Consider the following 18499-nt stretch of genomic DNA (forward strand, 5'->3'; position numbering starts at 1 on the left):
AATAATCGGTAGCAACAGTGGAGTGGCAGGGTGGCCTTCTGGCAGCTGCATTGCATTCACCAGGACAGGGAGAGGGCAGGGGAGCTCCGGATGGATAGTGTTGCTGCCCTGGTGCAGGTGTCGTGTATGCAACATGCAGCATGCTGGCGCTGCCAACCCAGCACTCCCCCCCCCCAACTTCACCACTGCCCTGTGCCCCCATTCTGGAGAATGCTGTGCTCCCTCCTCAAGTACCACTTGCTGGTTAGGAATACCTGCCAAACAGGGAATATTTGGGAGCAGAAACTGATGAACCAACAAAACCACCCCCCTCCAAGTGCACCGACCTTTCATGCTGCCTTCTCCTAGTGCCATGGGCCTGCAGTCAGAGACTAAGCAAGAACAGGAGAAATTTTAGTTGTTTGTAAAGGAAGGTGAGTAAAGCAAGCTTCACGTAAAGATCTAAAGTCAAACATTGAGGAAAGTGCTTTGAGGGTTTTTGGTTTTTTAAAAATTTAAGGCACTGGAATAAAAAAAGTGTGGTTGATATTGTTTTTAATGTAGTCTATGCCATTACTGCCATCTGACTGATAGCTCAGTCAGAAGGGCACGAGACTCTTAATCTTAGGGTCGTGGGTTCAAACGCCACATTGGGCAAAGAGATTCGTGCATTGCAGGGGGTTGGACTAGATGATCCTTGTGGTCCCGTCCAGCTCTATTTTTCTATGATCCTATGACCTATGGTTGCTTCCGAATAAACCCTTTTTGCTCAGGTTATTATTATTATTTTTACATAAGGTGTTCGCTCAAATTTTACAGAGGATTCTGTGCTGCTTCCAGAAGGGTCATTCCTACCACTGCTGAATGATTGTCTTTCCCTTATGAACAACAATATATTGTCCCTTTTCTGTGTACAACCGGGTATTTTCTGTCCAATCAGTGGGCATGATGCAGCTGCAGACATTTGCAGCTCAGTAACCCATGAGGTGGGTGTCCCTTTATGACCCCATTTTTAGTTTTTCAATGGACTCCTGAATTATCCCTAACACACATTTCTGCCTCTGTCTCTCTTTTTAATGAAAGGGAGCTGCTAAACCTTTGGCCCCACAGAAACATTTGTAAATGGGAGAAACTATTCTGGGCACCGCACTATCTGAGGAAGACACCTTTACCTGCCGAATGGCAAGGTAGGATCTCATGGAAGTGAAAGATTTCAGGTGAGGAGAGGGAGGAGGAGGTGTTAAAATATTGTAAGCTGCCTTGAGCGTACAGGATAGGATGGGGTAGAGTCGGCCAAACAAAATAACTACCTTTCTCATATGTTGCGTTATGCAACAGCTTTACAAAATCTTCATTAATCAAAACTGGCTCCGGAAGGTTTAGTGATCGAAAGGGACTTCCTTGTAGAGGTGTAGGGACTGTTTGTGATCCATGCTCCTCCTTCTGTATTCTTCTGAGGCAAAAATAAAATAAAAGCAAGACTACCAGAGCATACACTTGGGAGACACACATTTGTTTTAAGGCATAAGAATTTACAAAAGTTAAATGTAACAACAAATAATATATCTCTTGTTTCAAACACACTGTCACAATCTTACGTAGTACATTGAAGCTGGAATTCTATGAGTAAGTCATGAAGGGGGGGGGACATATCAAGGGAAGAGCACAGCTTGTTTCTGACACATTAGCATAAGGGAGGTAAGGAAATAAGGGAAATAATCAAGCAGAGGCTGGGTACTTCTTTCCTTTTCTTTCCTTGGCTGGGGCTTCTACTTCATGCTAGCAGTTTTAGTTATAATACCTCTTTGCTTGCAAGACCTTTTGCATTTATAATTAAAAGCTAAATGTTGTGTTTCTGCTGGTTGAAGATCTTTTGCTAAAGCCCAATGCATTTTACAACTTGAATATATTATATAAACATCTATTCTATCACTGTCAGTTGACCTGAATAAACTGGACTTTCTGAGGGGTATGACTTGGGGGGGCTGCCAGGAGGAGCTGATGCACTCCAGAAAATCTACCACTGCAGCACCGGGGGGGGGGGGACCAGTGCTATGAAGTTACACAGGGATTTGAAGAAGGTTTAGTCTACAATCACTTACTTTGCTTTGAGCTTGCGAGATTCTTTCCGCTTCTCCTGCTGCAGCTGTTCAATCTTCTGCTGCATCTCCTCCTGCTTGGCACCGATTTCCTCAATCATGGACTTGGCATCACTGAGCTCATCCTGATTAAAAAGACAAATGATAGCAACATGTGTTAAGAAAGGTAGATCTTTTCCTGAAGCATCTTGAACATACAAGTGCAAGTGCAGAATCGGGGTGCAATATCCTAACCTTAAGAAATGCAAACAACCGTGGATTGATTGATTAATTTACCAGAAGGTACAGTGGTGGTGGTATTTGAAAAAGTGCTTTTATTCTCATTGAGGCTAATGAATGGCCAAACAGAACAGTGTACCTGTGGTACTTAAGTACAAAAAGAGTTGTTTGCATATATCTGGAGTCCTTTCACCTCTTAAAGACTGAGGGCAAGTTTAAAATTAGAGAGGGCAGCTAGCTTGCAGCTTGCTGCTTCTATTGCCCTAAATGAGACTTCTGCTTTGCCCATTCTCACACAGGACAAGGATTTAGGAGTCAAGGTTTATGACAGTGAGGTATAAAGGTAAAGGGACCCCTGACCATTATCCAGTTGTGACCTACTCTGGGGTTGCGGCACTCATCTCGCGTTATTGGCCGAGGGAGCTGGAGTACAGCTTCCAGGTCATGTGGCCAGCATGACAAAGCTGCTTCTGGCGAACCAGAGCAGCGCACAGAAATGCCGTTTACCTCCCCACCGGAGCGGTACCTATTTATCCACTTGCACTTTGATGTGCTTTCGAACTGCTAGCTGGGCAGGAGCGGGAACCAAGCAATGGGAGCTCACCTCGTCGCGGGGATTCAAACCGCTGACCTGATCGACAAGCCCTAGGCTCTATGGTTTAACCCACATAGCACCTTGGTAATACTAATCTGGACACAAGGGAACAAAATCAGACTAGATTGCTGCTCTCATGTGCTTACCGTATTGCTGATTACCCCCAAATAGAGGCAGATGGGGCTCATCAACCAGGGAAGGTAGCCCATCAAGGAGAAGGAAAACTCTGACCCTAAACCTCCACTGCCTTGTGGGATATCTTCGGGAGAAGAAAAGGCTAAGGAGTAACCAGGGGTCAGCAGGGGTCCGGTCCACTGTGCCTCAGACCTTGTGGGGGGCCGGACTATATTTTGGAGGGGGGAAATGAACAAATTCCTATTCCCCACAAATAACCCAGAAATGCATTTTAAATAAAAGGACACATTCTACTCATGTAAAAACATGCTGATTCCCAGACAGTCCGTGGGCCGGATTTAGAAGGCGATTGGGCTGGATCCAGCCCCCGGGCCTCCTGGGTTTGCCTACCCATGGAATAAACCCTACCCAAATCCAGAGTGGCGTCCCTAAAATAGTTGGATGGTGTCTTGTACGCCTCCTCCTGGCAACTTCCTCAGCCAAGCTAGTGCCAAGCATATTGCTCTGCTTTCCTTTGGGCCACATCAGTGAGGCCGGAGGTGGAGGTGGAGGGGTCATCGTCTGGGCAGTCCAGGGCCTCCATAAACACCACGCAGACTTGCACCCCCAGACTTGCATTGAAGGTCATTTTGGTGATGCTGACGCTGCGGTTTGTCTTCACCCCCTGGAAGGAACACTCCATTGTCTCTCGAGACGGATGGATGCCAGCAAGAACTTAATAGGTTCAGAATACATTGGGGAATATGCCTGGCAGTAATTAATTTACTGCAGCCAGTATTTCTGCATTCTACATCTCCATGTGCCAGGTGTCACAAGGCAACTCTCTCTTCTCTCTTTCTCTCTCTCTGCTTCCAGCTCTCAAGCAGGCCTAATTCCCTGCCTAGAAAAAGGGGCTGGTTGTCAATGGACACGGCCCTACCTTAAAACAATTAAGAGAATTCTTCATCTCCGCCACTTTCTCCTCCATGGCACAGCGACAGCTTTGGACCTTCTCCTCGAGAGCATACTCCCCATGCTGGATTCTTGATAGTTCCTGCATCGCTTCGGTGAAACCAGTTTTCAGTTCAGAAGCCAGAGCCTGCAACTAAATGAACCAGAATTCATGATCATCGCTAACGCTGCAGAAATGGATTACATAAGAACAAAAAAAAGCTGCTTTCTAGAAAATTTGCCCATCTAGCTCCATACTGTCTATACTGACTGGTAGCAGCTCTCCAGGGTTTCAGGGACTGAGCCGGAAACCTTTTGCAAGCAAAGCAGATGCCTTGTTACCACTGAGCTTATAGTCCCTCCTGGACCCTTTGTTTTTTATTAGAGATGCCAATCTTCCACTTTAATCTCAGATTTAACCTCTCTGCTCCCTACCTGTGTCTCTTTCTCCTGACACTTGAATGCCCTTCCACCCTGATTTTACTCACTGGTTTTTATTTATTCTTTATTATATTTGTACCTGCCCCTTCTTCCACAGGAGACCCAGGGGACAAACACACAAAAGAAATCATTACATGTTTTAAAACTGTGAAAGCATCTTAAAAACAGCTCCAACACAGATGCAGTCTGGAAAAGACCTCTACTCAAAAGGTTTGTTGGATGAGGAAGTTGTCTCTCTCAGCAGGCACTGAGAAGTCAGTGGAAAGAGAACGGGGGCATTATATTCCAGACACACTTGTTCATCTTGCCTCTTCCCAAATTAGCCTCTTTCCCTTCTTCCTTTCCTTTCTTCCATAACGTGCCTTGTCTCTACCTTTAGATGCAATTCTGCATGCAGAACCTGCTTCAGTCTTTAATTTTTGTAGGCTGCCTATGTGTTTAAATAAACAGCAATATTATGAAATAAGCTCTTACTGACAAGAAATATTATTACGTTTCCCCTTATTGCTTTTATTTTGTTCTTTTATTGGGCGGAATCCTGTTTGCTTTTTAAACATACAAACCGACTATAACTGTTCCTAGACCGATAGATAAACAAAGCATTGACAATGTCCCCCATTGAGGAAGCCCTGGTCCTTGAACATTCATACCACGTTCCTTCCAGACGAATGCCTTAAAGAACCTGGCTCCCATGTTTCCAAGACTATGAGGACCAGAAAGAGAACCATTCCTCCCCCCTGTAATATGCACATGCTAATACTGTAGAGATCTCCTTAGATCTTGACCAGACCTGCACCTCTTGTGACCTACCAAGCCAAACACGGCAGACACCTGGGGGTAGAGAACTTCTTTAGCCCAGAGGGTGGGGTCAGATTCTTATCTAACCCACCCAACGTGGGCCAAGTTTGCCAGCTGGGTGGAGCTGCCTGCCTGCCAATAAAATGGCATCACAATGATGTCTAATGACCTTTTTTTTTCTTTTACCACAAGGGTCTTTGGAAGCTAGGGTTGCCACTTTTGGTGGGCAAAATATGGAACAGGTCGGGGAGGGGGAATATTCTCAGTATTTTTCAGCCCCAGAGGCATTTCCTAAACAGCGAATTTATCTTTTAGAAGTATGATCCGGATATAAAATCTGGAAGTCCTCTCAGAATATAGATAAATCGGGGAATAATATTCATTTTGAGAGCATTCACCTTTCCCCAAAGGGGAAGGATTAATGACTCCCACTTATCAATGTCTAACTCTCTGCACCCGTAACAAACTACAGTTGCCAGGATTCCTTGCAGGGAAGGCATGACTGTTTAAAGTGATATGATACTGCTTTAAATGTAAAATGCAAATGTGGCCTAAGACTTCATGAAAACAAAACCAGAATGTAATATTTATTCCAGATTACTTAACCCCAAATTGAAGAAGGGTTAAGTATCAGAGTATCTTGCACTGTTGAAGTGCCTTTTCAATGTCAGATATTTTGGGGAGCTATTAATAGCATTAAGGTTTTAAACCAAGTCTCTGTTTGGCTAGTCTGATTTGTTATGATTTTTTTACTGAGAGTTATCAAAAGCCTCGCTAATTCCTTAAATGTTTGGGATTATTCAGAGCAAGTTGCTCATTTTTACCTGGGCAAGCTGTGTTGCAGGGTTAATCACTGGCACAGTTTCAGTTTCTCCTGTGGGAATAAAGAGCCACAGTCAATTAACGGGACTTATTAGGCTTGCTATATATATATAATGGGGGCATAGTGATTTGCAGTCCACTTTAGGTGGAAACCTGTCTCTTTTCTGGAACACAGAGTCCTGCTTCGAAGCTGCTACATTATAATAATTTTGCACAAGCTACCACAATTACAAGCAGAGGAATTTCAGCACCGAATTATAGCAATGGTTCAGGTTCACGTTATACCTATGGAAAGCTATACATGTGATATATATGATTAGTTATGGGTTTAAACCAGGCATCCCCAAACTCCAGCCCTCCAGATGTTTTGGACTACAATCCCCATCATCCCTGACCACTGGTCCTGTTAGCTAGGGATCATGGGAGTTGTAGGCCAAAACATCTGGAGGGCCGCAGTTTTGGGGGTGCCTGATTAGGGGATGCCTGGTTTAAACTGTGAAAAGCTATGGAATAACTGATTCTTATGCTAAGAACATAGGAGGAGCCTGCTGGATCAGGCCAATGGCCCATCTAGTCCGGCATCCTGTTCTCACAGCGGCCAACCTGATGCCTGTGGGAAACCGGCAAGCAGGACCTAAGCACAGGAGCCCTCTCTTCCTCTGCAGCTTCCAGAAACAGGTACTGTATTCCGAATCAGTGCTAGCATAGCTAGTAGCCATTATGAGCTGTATCCTCCATAAATTTGTCCAATCCTCTTTTAAAGCCATCCATGTTGGTGACCATCTACATAACAATGTGCTGCACATCTATTCAGTAAATAGAATAATGGCAGTGTTGGCCCAAGACATTGTTGAATGCCACTTCCGGATTGATTGCGAGCGCCGGCGGCAGCGGGAGATTCTTCTCCTGGTCCTTGAAGGGTCCGGGGGGGGGGGTGTCTGCAGAGTGCGCAGCCCCCCAAAACTTCAGGTAGAGCAACCTGAAGCCTTGGCGACTTGGCGGCTGTCCTTTTTGGTTTTACAAAAAACAAAACCCTGTGCAATTTTAGAAGAAAGGCATCATATAAATGTAAGAAAAAAGGGGGCGGGGGATCATTTCCTGCCTTCAACTATAATGTAATACAGTAATATTAGAAGTAAGAGATTTCTTTTTGGGATAATCCAGGATCTGTTTCAGCCAGAAGTGGTTGATTGACAAGCTGGAACGTGTCCAGAGGAGGGCAACCAAAATGGTCAAGGGCCTGGAAACGATGCCTTATGAGGAACGGCTTAGGGAGCTGGGTATGTTTAGCCTGGAGAAGAGAAGGTTAAGGGGTGATATGATAGCCATGTTCAAATATATAAAAGGATGCCATATAGTGGAGGGAGAAAGGTTGTTTTCTGCTGCTCCAGAGAAGCGGACACGGAGCAATGGATTCAAACTACAAGAAAGAAGATTCCACCTAAACATTAGGAAGAACTTCCTGACAGTAAGAGCTGTTCGACAGTGGGATTTGCTGCCAAGGAGTGTGGTGGAGTCTCCTTCTTTGGAGGTCTTTAAGCGGAGGCTTGACAGCCATCTGTCATGAATGCTTTGATGGTGTTTCCTGCTTGGCAGGGGGTTGGACTGGATGGCCTTTGTGGTCTCTTCCGATTCTATGGTTCTGGACTTCTGTCCAATGTGAATCCCACCACATCAGACCAGCGAGTACGGGTGGGCATGTGACTCTTCAGTAGAGCCATTGTTAACGATGGCACCTCCAAAATGGTGGCTCAGATATGCAGTGACACCATCCTGGATTCCCTTCTGCCAACACAGCTGATAAGTTCCTCAGTCACAATTTTAGGCTGCAATCCCAAATGCACTCGCGCTTTTGAGTCAACATGCATAGGGCTGCAGTGTTATAATGGAGTTTGCTATCCAAAAATTTCCACATTTAGACCATTGGCATGATCCAGCACAGCTGGTCTTCTATTCAAAGGGATCCCCATCCCTTTTTAAATAAAATATTGCTCCTTTCGGTTGGCTTTCTTGAATCCAATTTATTATTTTATTTTTGCTCACCTGTGAACACAACTCAGTGCTTCTCAGTGAGGCTGCTGAATGGAAGACAGCAACATTGCAGCTGGCGTTTGGGGTTGCTGGTCGTGCGACAGCAGCCAGAGTGTAATAAGGACTGAGAGATTGTGGGAGGGATGGGGGGCTCGTTTAATCTCACTGTAAACAAGTGGTATAGTGACAATAAAGTATTTCTATTTCTATTTGAGAACCTTAACAAACCCCACTTTACTGAATCCTGGAAATTGTAGTTCTTTTGGGAGGGGGAAGTTCAAAGAGAAGCCCAACTATCCTCACTAACTTACAGTTTCCAAAATCATCGCAGAGAACCCATGTCAATAAAATACACGTAAAATGAAATATAGATCTGGCTGTGTGTAATTATCCGCCTTCGGGAAAGGTGTGTAGGTATATTGGTGGTGTTGGGTAGGGTTTATTATTGAATTTGCCTTAACTGTGCATGGAATCTGATTGCCTTTTACTTAGGACACTGAGACCCTGAGGTGATACAGCCTGCCTTTCATTATCTTAAGCCTCAGAGGGCCTGGGTTTCCTTAGGAAAGCAGGGCACCTCTGTAACTCTTTGCTTACATGGCGATGCAGTCTTTCAATCAGAGATGAAGTAATTTTTGAGCGAGAGACAGAAGTAGGAGACAGAAAACAACAGTTTATCTTTCTACTCCTCTTCCACAGCTGCTATTTAATAAATAAAGAAAACAAACAAACATGCCGTATCACATTTAGTTTGACCCTGACTAAGACACACGAGTCACTGCTCTACCATAATAGCACAAGAAAGGCAGCATGAATTAAACACCTGGAAAATTAAATCCTTCACTGCTGGTCATTTTTAAACACCTGCCCACGCCAAGGGAACATACAACACGGATAACAGGGCTGGGTACCAGTTTTGTCTAACTCTTCCTGTGACAAGAAATGAGTGCTTTTTATTCCTTGGAGGGCATCAGTTAATTCAAAGCATCCTGAAATTAATTTCCACTTCAGCTAGTACTAGGGAATGGGGCTTGCGGGATGCACACTTATAATCTTATATAACTGCTAAAAAAAAATAAGCATCTCCTGTCTGTGCCTCCCAACCATTTCCTGTGAAGCAGTGCCATTTAATTCTAGAGATGATGCTCCTTTTTCTCAAAGAGAAATTAGACCTTGCCATGCTCAGAGCTATACCATGTGCTTAGCATTCCGTTTGAAAAGTCCAGTGAGGTAAGACCAACAGCAACGACTGTTCGTTAGGTCTATTTTTACATTTCCATGCATAGCACTACAAAGAGCCACACATGCCTGTTTGTAGCACATGTGAATATTGTCATATAAAATGTACATATCTAACCAACAGAAGCATGACAATGCAAATGATTTTCCTGCCTCTTCTGTTTTGGGAATCACCACAAATTTAACTTACTGGGGATTGAGGGAAGACTTTCGGTGTCCAGCGCAGTTGTTTTCTTCAAAATTAGGTCATAAGTGCTCAGAGTCATGATGGTATTATCACCCATTTGTGCAATGAAAAGTTACAGCCCCTCCAGATGTCCGGGCTCAAGACAGCTATATTTGACCATACTGTCAATATTATTGGCATCAGCAAAAGTTTTGAGGCAATTCTACTGCTTTGTCTGCAATAGATGTATGTCCCAGAGCTTCCTGCTGAAATCCCATAAGTTCTCATACCACAAAAGTTCTGGGGTTTCGTTTTGCTGTTTCTCCCACCTTTATTACACTTTAGGGAAAGAACAACCCTCCAGACAGCAGGAATCCAGTAACATTGGGAAAGCAACACAGAACACCTAATAAAGTGTTTCCGAGCACAATTCAAAGTGTTGGTGCTGACCTTTAAAGCCCTGAACGGCCTTGGTCCAGTATACCTGAAGGAGCGTCTCCACCCCCATCGTTCTGCCTGGACACTGAGGTCCAGTGCCGAGGGCCTTCTGGCGGTTCCCTCGTTGCAAGAAGCCAAGTTACAGGGAACCAGGCAGAGGGTATTCTCGGTAGTGGCACCCGCCCTGTGGAACGCCCTCTCACCAGATGTCAAAGAGAACAACAACTACCAGACTTTTAGAAGACATCTGAAGGCAGCCCTGTTTAGGGAAGCTTTTAATGTTTAATATACTATTGTATTTTAATATTCTGTTGGAAGCCGCCCAGAGTCGCTGGGGAAACCCAGCCAGATGGGCGGGGTATAAATAATAAATTGTTGTTGTTGTTGTTGTTGTTGTTGTTAAGCCGAATGAAGTGTGGATGGTCTAGTTTAAATCCACTGCTAATGCGCCATCATTGCATCAAAGGCATTGTTGCAGAATAGACCCACCAAAACAAAGCATTTGGAAGAGGGGCTTGTAGGAATTTGGCCGGAAGCTATGAAACACAGTGATTGGAAACAAAGCAGTATGTCTGCCCAAAACTTTTTCAGGCAAAAATTTAAAGCAGAATTGCATATAAGCACCCCATCATGAGAACAAACTATCATTAATGCACAATAAATCAACACCTAGAGGGGCCCTTTATGAACTGCGCTGTTGAAACCGGTTCACTGTCTAAGTGGGGCTCCCATGTATGAGGTATCTGCACATCAGGGTGTTGTGTTTCTATAGGCTAAATGGGATTATTTTTTGTATTCTAGCATGTATATATATATTTGTTTGTGAGTGAGGACATTATAAATGGAATCCAACTGATGCCTTTGTCCTCATGGAAGCTTTTGATTCAGTAGAGGCATCTGCTATTGGAAGAGGAGAAGCGGTTTTGCCAGCTCCCTTTCATCTGCATCTCTGCAAGCTACCTCAAACCTCTTGTTAAATCAGTCTGCAGCTGATTTGCATAGATCAGGGAGGTCTGCAGGACATAAAGGGGGGGGGGTCTCCTCTTCTGTTTGTGGATGCCTTCATGGGACCAAGAACACTGCCATGAATGCAGCTGAGTAGAGTGTCAATGAGATTGCACCTTATGACAATATTTTAATCTCTTGTTTCAGTAGATACTTTACCTTCTTTTCTGTTTGAATCCATGCTTCTTAAACACATTGGGTATTTTTTCTTCAAGTCCAGTCAAAGCATCTTGAAAGAGCTTTTGGCGTTTCCAAAAAACCCCAAACCAAACTATCCCATGGTCTTGAATAATTTAGCATGTGAGCTCTCCAGTGAGTCAGATGATCCAGTTCCTATTTTCAATGGAAGAAAGAAGTACAATGGCGTTATTGTTCCACTTTGGGCCAGAATTGCTACGCCCTGGGGGGAAATGGCTTTTAAGTGACTTCAATAACTTGCACTTCATGGAATATATTGGTTTAATGGTTACATCTATAGAACAGTTGTCCTACTGTATTCTGAAGGGCTTCTTCAGAAAATAGACTTCCTGAACTGGGAGAAGGCAGATCAACACTCCCCAGCTATCCCTACTAACGTGACTGTCAGTAAAGGAGAGACCTATACAATGGCAGAAGAGAAAGCAAAGTCCCCCTTCTTGTATTCTGAGCCTGTCAGGATCCCATACTAACCACAGATCAGGTTTGTTGGCTGCCACCCATAAGTTACAATGTGGTGCCCTCCAAATATGCTATCCCCAACCATCCTGGACCTTCGGCCATGATGGTAAGGACTGATGAGAGCTGGAATCTAACAACATCTAGAGGGCATCGGGGTGTGGGGATTTATTGATTTATTGGCACATTAGCAAGTGTTAGGAGCCTGTAAAGTATTATAGGAGCAAAGGAGTCAGCTTGGCATCAATACTCTTTTTTTCTTTTTAGGCGCCAATGGCTACTCATTTGTGTCCCTCTAGTAAACAGAACAACAAAGCAAAGTGACGCTGTCGACTGCTATCAAAAGCCAGTGGTGTTTTCTGTTGCATTTGGGGAAAGCATTGGAAACCAAATTGGGAAATAAGTCTACTGCATAACGCACTGGAGGTACTGATTTTGAATTACTGTAATTCGTTTGGAGCACCAATAATTCAAGGCAGATGATAAGCCATAAAGGATTTGGAGGTAGGAATTATTCACAGCAGGATGACAGGGCACATCAGACTTCGGCTTATACTGCTTCAAACCCAGAGTTAAGCAGTTTGAAGGATTCAGAGACTTACAAGGATATAATTTTTTCCTTCCACCCTCCTGTTCCTTCCCATGCCTGGCCTTTTTTGTTTGTAAGCCTGATGGAAGGGCCTCTCTATCCCTCCCCTCTCTCTGATAGGAGCCACTTTCGAAAACAACAGTTCTTTAAAAAGTGAGGTGAAAAATATAGCAAAAAAATTAAACAGCAAAGAAAACCATGAGTTCATAGAAGGCAAATCATTTGAGAAAAACCTAAAGGAAATTAGGATAACGTACCGCATTTAGCATAGAGAAAGGGTCACTTATTGCCATTTAAAATCACCATGCCATAAAAGACAACCGGAAATTCATTAAAATACAGAATCAAAAATGGCTTTAAAAAACAACAACAAAAGGCAGACACTACAAATAAAACATACGGTAAGCTTTTTATTGCATGTGGCGAACCCATGGTGCTCTCTCCAAATGTTGAACGCCAACTCCTACCAGCCCAAGCCATTAGCAAGAATGAAGGTAATTAACAAACTGAAGCTGCCTTTACTTTGAAGTAAATGGTGTTGATTTCTATGGCCCTTACTTATATCACTACAATCATGAGTCTATTAGACCAGGCTTCTTCATCCTTGGCCCTCCAGATGTTTTTTGAGACTACAATTCCCCTCATCCCTGACCACTGGTCCTGCTAGCTAGGGATCATGGGAGTTGTAGGCCAAAAACATCTGGAGGGCCGAGGTTGAGGAAGCCTGTATTAGACTCTTGGGTTGAGAAATTATTTAGGGGGGGTTGTTTGGGGGGGTTGTTGCTGTCTTTGATTGTTGTGATGTGGGGTTCGTTGTTTCAGCTCTCTTGACATAATATGCTGGAGACAGTTCTCTAGCAACACTTATTTATTAAAGCAAACAAGACTAAGCTCTGAGGAGAGGAAAGCTACATTTACAGTATAGGGATGGGGGGGGGGACTAGCTAGAAAGGGATACATTTTGGAGGGAACAATATCAGGCAATCACAGTGTTGCCTTTTGGAGGAAACCAATAAGACAGAGGATCCAAATACAGCTTAAATGAACCAATAGTAGCTGTACCTTCTGGAACCAAAAGGCAGTTACTTTACCCTAATGCCACTACATACAATAGCAATACAGATATAAAATCCTTTGACTCAATACACAAAACATTGATATTAATTTTGGGTATCTTTCTTTTAGCTCTTATTATGATTTGTGTGGAAATGGTTTGATTTGGTTGCATCCTTTTTGATGTGCTATTTATTGCTTATGACTTCTTTTGTTACGTTTGGAGTTATGTGGTTTCCCCCCATGCTGTAAGCCACTCTGAGCATGGCTTTAATTATGGAAAGGCGGCATACAAGTAAAATGCATGCATGCATGCACGTATTATGTATGTTTTTGTATTCTCTTAGGGCATAATCCAGCCAAAACAAATAATTGTAAGTCTTGATTATTTTCGGACCCACTGCATATGCTGCAACATAGGGAATAGTGGTAGCTCAAAACAAAATAAAAAAAATCCTTCCAGTAGCACCTTAGAGACCAACTAAGTTTGTCTTAGGTATGAGCTTTCGTGTGCATGCAGACTTCTTCAGGTACCTGAAGAAGTGTGCATGCACACGAAAGCTCATACCTAGGACAAACTTAGTTGGTCTCTAAGGTGCTACTAGAAGATTTTTTTTATTTTTATTTTACTACGTCAGACCACGGCTACCTACCTGTAAGTGGTAGCTCAGTGACATAGCAGATTGATTTCATGCAAAGAGGCCCAGGCTCAATTTCTATCAACTCCAGGAAAGTGGGGGGGGGGACTCCTAATTGTAACCCTTGAGAGCCACTGCCAGACAGTGCAATTTGTGGGCCTTCAGATGTTGTTGGCAACAGTGAACATCATCATCATCCCTCACTTTTGACTGTTCTGGCTACGGCAGATGGGAACAAACCCTGCACTTCTTAAGGACCACAGTTTCCCCCCTCCCTGGTGCAGACATTATTGTGCTAGATGAGCCAGTGGTGTGACCCACTCTAAGGAATCTTCTCATGCCTGAGCGAGTGTGTGAACCTGATCAAAATTTGGATGAGAGACCATTTAGAAACAATGCACAAATATTACACATTTCAAAAAGATCTATTCCCCCCCCCCATCCCCAGTATTAAGCATCTGCTCTCTCTTTCCCATTTAAACCAGTCAGGCTTTAATAATGCTTACCTGTGCCTGGTTTCTGGTTTGCACCTTTAGTATGCCGACTATGGAATTAATAGCACTATACACATCTATTCAAAAGGAGACCCCTGTTCAGATAAATCTGACTTGCTCTCAGGTTAGTATAGAACTGCAATCTCTCTCTCTCTCTCTCTCTCTCTCTCTCTCTCTCTCTCTCTCTCTCTCTCTCTCTCTCTCTCTCTCTCTATATATATATATATATATATATATATATATATATATCTGTACACATTGCTAAATGTTCAAATAATAAACGGAATAATTTGATTTATTTCACATGTGCTTAAAAGACTGTATATAAGGTTATATCCAACAAACAAATTTACCTTTTTTTGTGAAACCTGTGAGAGGCTTGCTATTGGTTTTATGAGGGGAGATGGTCAGCTTTTTTGCATCATTGGATTCTGAATACTGAAATTCCAGTTGATTCTGACTGAATAATAAAGTTTTTCAAAAACCATATATTGGAGAGCCTTTTTATTCTTCTATTCCTTTCGCAAGGAGTATTTACCTTCCTACTTAGATTTATTATACTTTGTAACAAACCAATAAATAAAGCTGGCAATAAAAATCCCAAAGTATAGACAAAATGCAGATACAGTGCAATCATATGCATGTCTTCTCAAAAGTAAGCACCACTGAATTCAATGGGATTTACTTCCAGGTAAGCATATGTGTGATTGCTGCCTAATGTCTGCCTAAATGCATTAAAATTCATCTCTTGCTCTTAGAGAATATTGTGAGGCATGTAAGTTTAGTGCCAATTAATTACCAATAACATGCTCAGCCATAACTTTATGTTAACATTAAAACATGCTTTTAAAAACTCTATGAAACGGAAGCACAATACATTTTAAACTTACCCCCCAGCTGTGCTAAAGCTCTTGCAGTTTCAGTACCTTCGCAATCGGGAACAATGACCGTTTTTCTAAAAAACAAGCTCCAGAAGGCAGCTAGGGGAGCCTGGCGTTTTCAGAAGTAGGTCTATCACATGCTAATCACTAATTTCAAATCCAATCATAGCTAACCCAAAGCTCTCTAATTATGCAGTCCTCAGGTCACATCCTTGTGTCCCCGTTGGTTAACACAGCTATGATTTTAATATGAATATGAACTCTTAAATCAAATGTGATGTTTAGATTGCAGTTGTATTTTCTGATAGCAATGGATAAAAACTTTGAGCTTCACTGTATCTTGAAGCAATGCTCTTTGTCTTTTATATATATACTAGCTGGCCCGGCCACGCGTTGCTGTGGCTCATCCCTGTGACTGCCCCCACCCTGTCCCAACCCATGAGTATCCCACCCCCTCCTCCTCCCCCACCCCCGGTTCATCCCTGTACTTGTCCCCACCCTGTCCCAACCCATGAGCTATGCCTCCCCCTCCTCCCCCCAGCTTATCCCTGTGACTGGCCACCGGCTGTCCCGACCCATGACCTATCCTGCCCCCTCCCGCCCACCCCCAGCTTATCCCTGTGTTTGGCCCCACCCTGTCCTGACCCATGACCTATCCCGCCCCCAACCCCCCAACCCCCACCCAGGCGAGTCCCCACCTCCACTCGGCCCAGTTTGCAAAGCTGTTGTGGAGAGGGAAGCTTTCCTAGGTGCAGTAACAGTGTAGCTGTCGCTAGAGGGCACGGTTTTGCAACCTCTCCTGTGCTCCCAGCATCCCCGGCTGTCTGAGTTTTGTGTTCTGGAACAGTGGGTTTTACCTGCTTTACCTGCCTCAGGTGTGACATCTGTCTAAGCAAACTGTGTAAGATCCTTCATGTGTTCGTGTGACTTGGTGTCCAAATTTGAACGCAATCGATCAAACGGTTTTGGAGAATACCCACCCACATGCCCTTTTTACATTTATATATATATAGATAGGAAAGAATGAGAACCAGATGCAGAATGAAGAACCCACACGGCACCAACATTTTATGGATGTGACCCCAACTATTACCAACCTACTTTTCGGTCAACATAGGGATTAGTTGCATCAGGTAATTAAGGCTAGGCACTGGCATGTCAAACCCAATTGGTTGGGGGTATGGGCTGTAGCCAGCGGGGGCAGCTGGCCCCCCAATCAAATAAATAAAAATACTTAACTAAAAATTGAAATGCCCACTGAAGTCACTTGAATAATGGCTCATTCTAGCACCGCAACTGCCAACTCAACTGTTCTTGAGAAGTTTCATGCAAAATCTTCTTCTTCTTCTTCTTCTTCTTCTTCTTCTTCTTCTTCTTCTTCTTCTTCTTCTTCTTCTTCTTCTTCTTCTTCTTCTTCTTCTTCTTCTTCTTCTTACCTCAAGGTTAGATTACTGCAATGCATTATACGTAGGGCTGCCTCTGAAGACAGTTTGGAAACTTCAGCTGGTGCAGAATTCAGCAGCCAGGTTGCTCACCAGAGTAAGACGGTCTGAGCCTATTACACCGATCCTGGTCCGACTGCACTGGCTACCAATTAGTTTCCAGGCCCAATTCAAAGTGCTGGTTTTGACCCATAAAGCCTTAAATGGCTCAGGACCGCAATACCTCAGGGACCGCCTCTTTCCATATGAACCTACCCGGACCCCAAGATCATCTTCTGAGGCCCTCCTTCATGTGCCTCTTCCTTGAGGGGTCCGGAGGGTGGCAACACAATAACGGGTCTTCTATGCAGTGGCTCCGTTTATGGAATGCTCTCCCCAGATAATTTTTTCTGGCGTCTTCTTCTTCTTCTTCTTCTTCTTCTTCTTCGGCAATCAGTCGTAGCCGAGTATGTCTTCCATAAACACGGTTTTAACAATGAGTCCGTAAGTAACTGCGGAGACCAATTCTGGATCCACACGTCCTTCCACAGTGGGGACATTGGTTTCCGGGTGGGAGTTGATCACGGTGTGGATTTGTCTAGCATGTTTCTCACTTGCGTCCTGAGTTCGAGTGTCTTCAAAGCCCATAACACCTTTGGTAAAGGCTGTTCTCCAACTGGAGCTCTTGTAGGCCAGTGTTTCCCAGTTGTCAGTGTTTATACTACATTTTTTTAGATTTGCCTTGAGACAGTCTTTAAACCTCTTTTGTTGACCACCAGCATTATGCTTTCCATTTTAAAGTTCGGAATAGAGTAGTTGCTTTGGAAGAAGATCATCAGGCATCCGCACAACATGACCAGTCCAACAAAGTTGATGTTGAAGAATAATTGCTTCAACACTGGTGATCTTTGCTTCTTCCAGTACACTGATATACCAGGCCTTTGGTTGACCTGATCCCATACCCTTTTAAAATGTGGCTCTTTTTGGGGGCGGGGGGTATGATTGGGTTATTGCTCTTATGTTTATTTTATATACTGTGATCTTTTTATGTGAACCACCCTGAGACCTCCGGGTATAGAGTAGTATATAAATTTTGAAATTGGTGAAAGAGGCACTTCCAAGACATCCTGCCAAAAAGTAATTTTTAAAGATAGAGACGTATCTAGAAAAGCAGAGGTTGTCATTCCTTGGTTTTATTCAATACTTACAGTCCAACATCTTGTCTGAAATAAAAACATTTTGCAGCAGGTTGACAGGGACTTGACCTCTCCTAATTCACTTCATGGCTTAGGAATCAAAAAGCCAAAGGTTTGATTTCCAGTGTATGTAAGATATATGTAATTATAGCTTTTCAATGCAGGTAAATTGACATCGGGGAAGAAATCCATAAGGGCCAGTGGAGAAGCATTTGGTTTTTCAAGCCTTTTCAATGGATCTGCACTAACAGAGAGCAAGAGTTGAAAGCAGCCAGCAGGTGATGAATGCTGGAAAATCTGCAGCTAGGGAGGAATCAATTCTACTTATGGTGAAATGGTAAAGAAATAAAGATTATTATTTTTAAAGCTTGTTCAGACTATAATCAAGGACGTTTGAAAAGGTTGTCTCCTCAGTTCCATTAGTAATTTTATTGAATTGTTTTGAGAAACTCCCAACTCAAGTGGCGATACCAAGCACTTTATTAATTTGTTAATGGCTCCCTGGGAAGACCTTGCTTGTAAATGGCATACTAATGAACCCTTAGTAGAGACTCAATGTGTAATGAAGGTTTGGGATATATTTTATGGAGAAGTGAACGCACCTGACATTGGGAACATTGTGCTGAACAAACAGAGGCATTCGGTTCCTGTTCATTACATACATCTAATACTCACA

General features: G+C 43.4%; 1 protein-coding gene across 2 annotated transcripts in view; it reads right to left on the bottom strand.

Annotated features, from left to right (window-relative positions):
* The window catches only part of ARHGEF33 (Rho guanine nucleotide exchange factor 33), a 28756-nt gene extending 17526 nt beyond the window's left edge, over positions 1–11230 (bottom strand). Inside the window, exons 1-6 of one of the 2 annotated variants that reach the window (XM_088667402.1) lie at positions 11057–11230; positions 6021–6070; positions 3947–4111; positions 2082–2203; positions 1290–1429; positions 327–371 (exon numbers count right to left, since the gene is read on the bottom strand). In XM_088667402.1, the coding sequence (XP_088523528.1) occupies positions 327–371; positions 1290–1429; positions 2082–2203; positions 3947–4111; positions 6021–6070; positions 11057–11093 (559 nt within the window). In that variant the 5' untranslated portion in view covers positions 11094–11230. Of the gene's footprint in view, positions 1–326; positions 372–1289; positions 1433–2081; positions 2204–3946; positions 4112–6020; positions 6071–11056 lie in introns of both variants that reach the window. The other variant, XM_088667401.1, reaches the window with a different exon arrangement.
* Between the last annotated feature and the right edge of the window lie 7269 nt (positions 11231–18499).

This window comes from Zootoca vivipara, chromosome 3, assembly GCF_965207765.1.
Source record: "Zootoca vivipara chromosome 3, rZooViv2.hap1.1, whole genome shotgun sequence".
NCBI classification, from domain to species: Eukaryota; Metazoa; Chordata; class Lepidosauria; order Squamata; family Lacertidae; genus Zootoca; species Zootoca vivipara.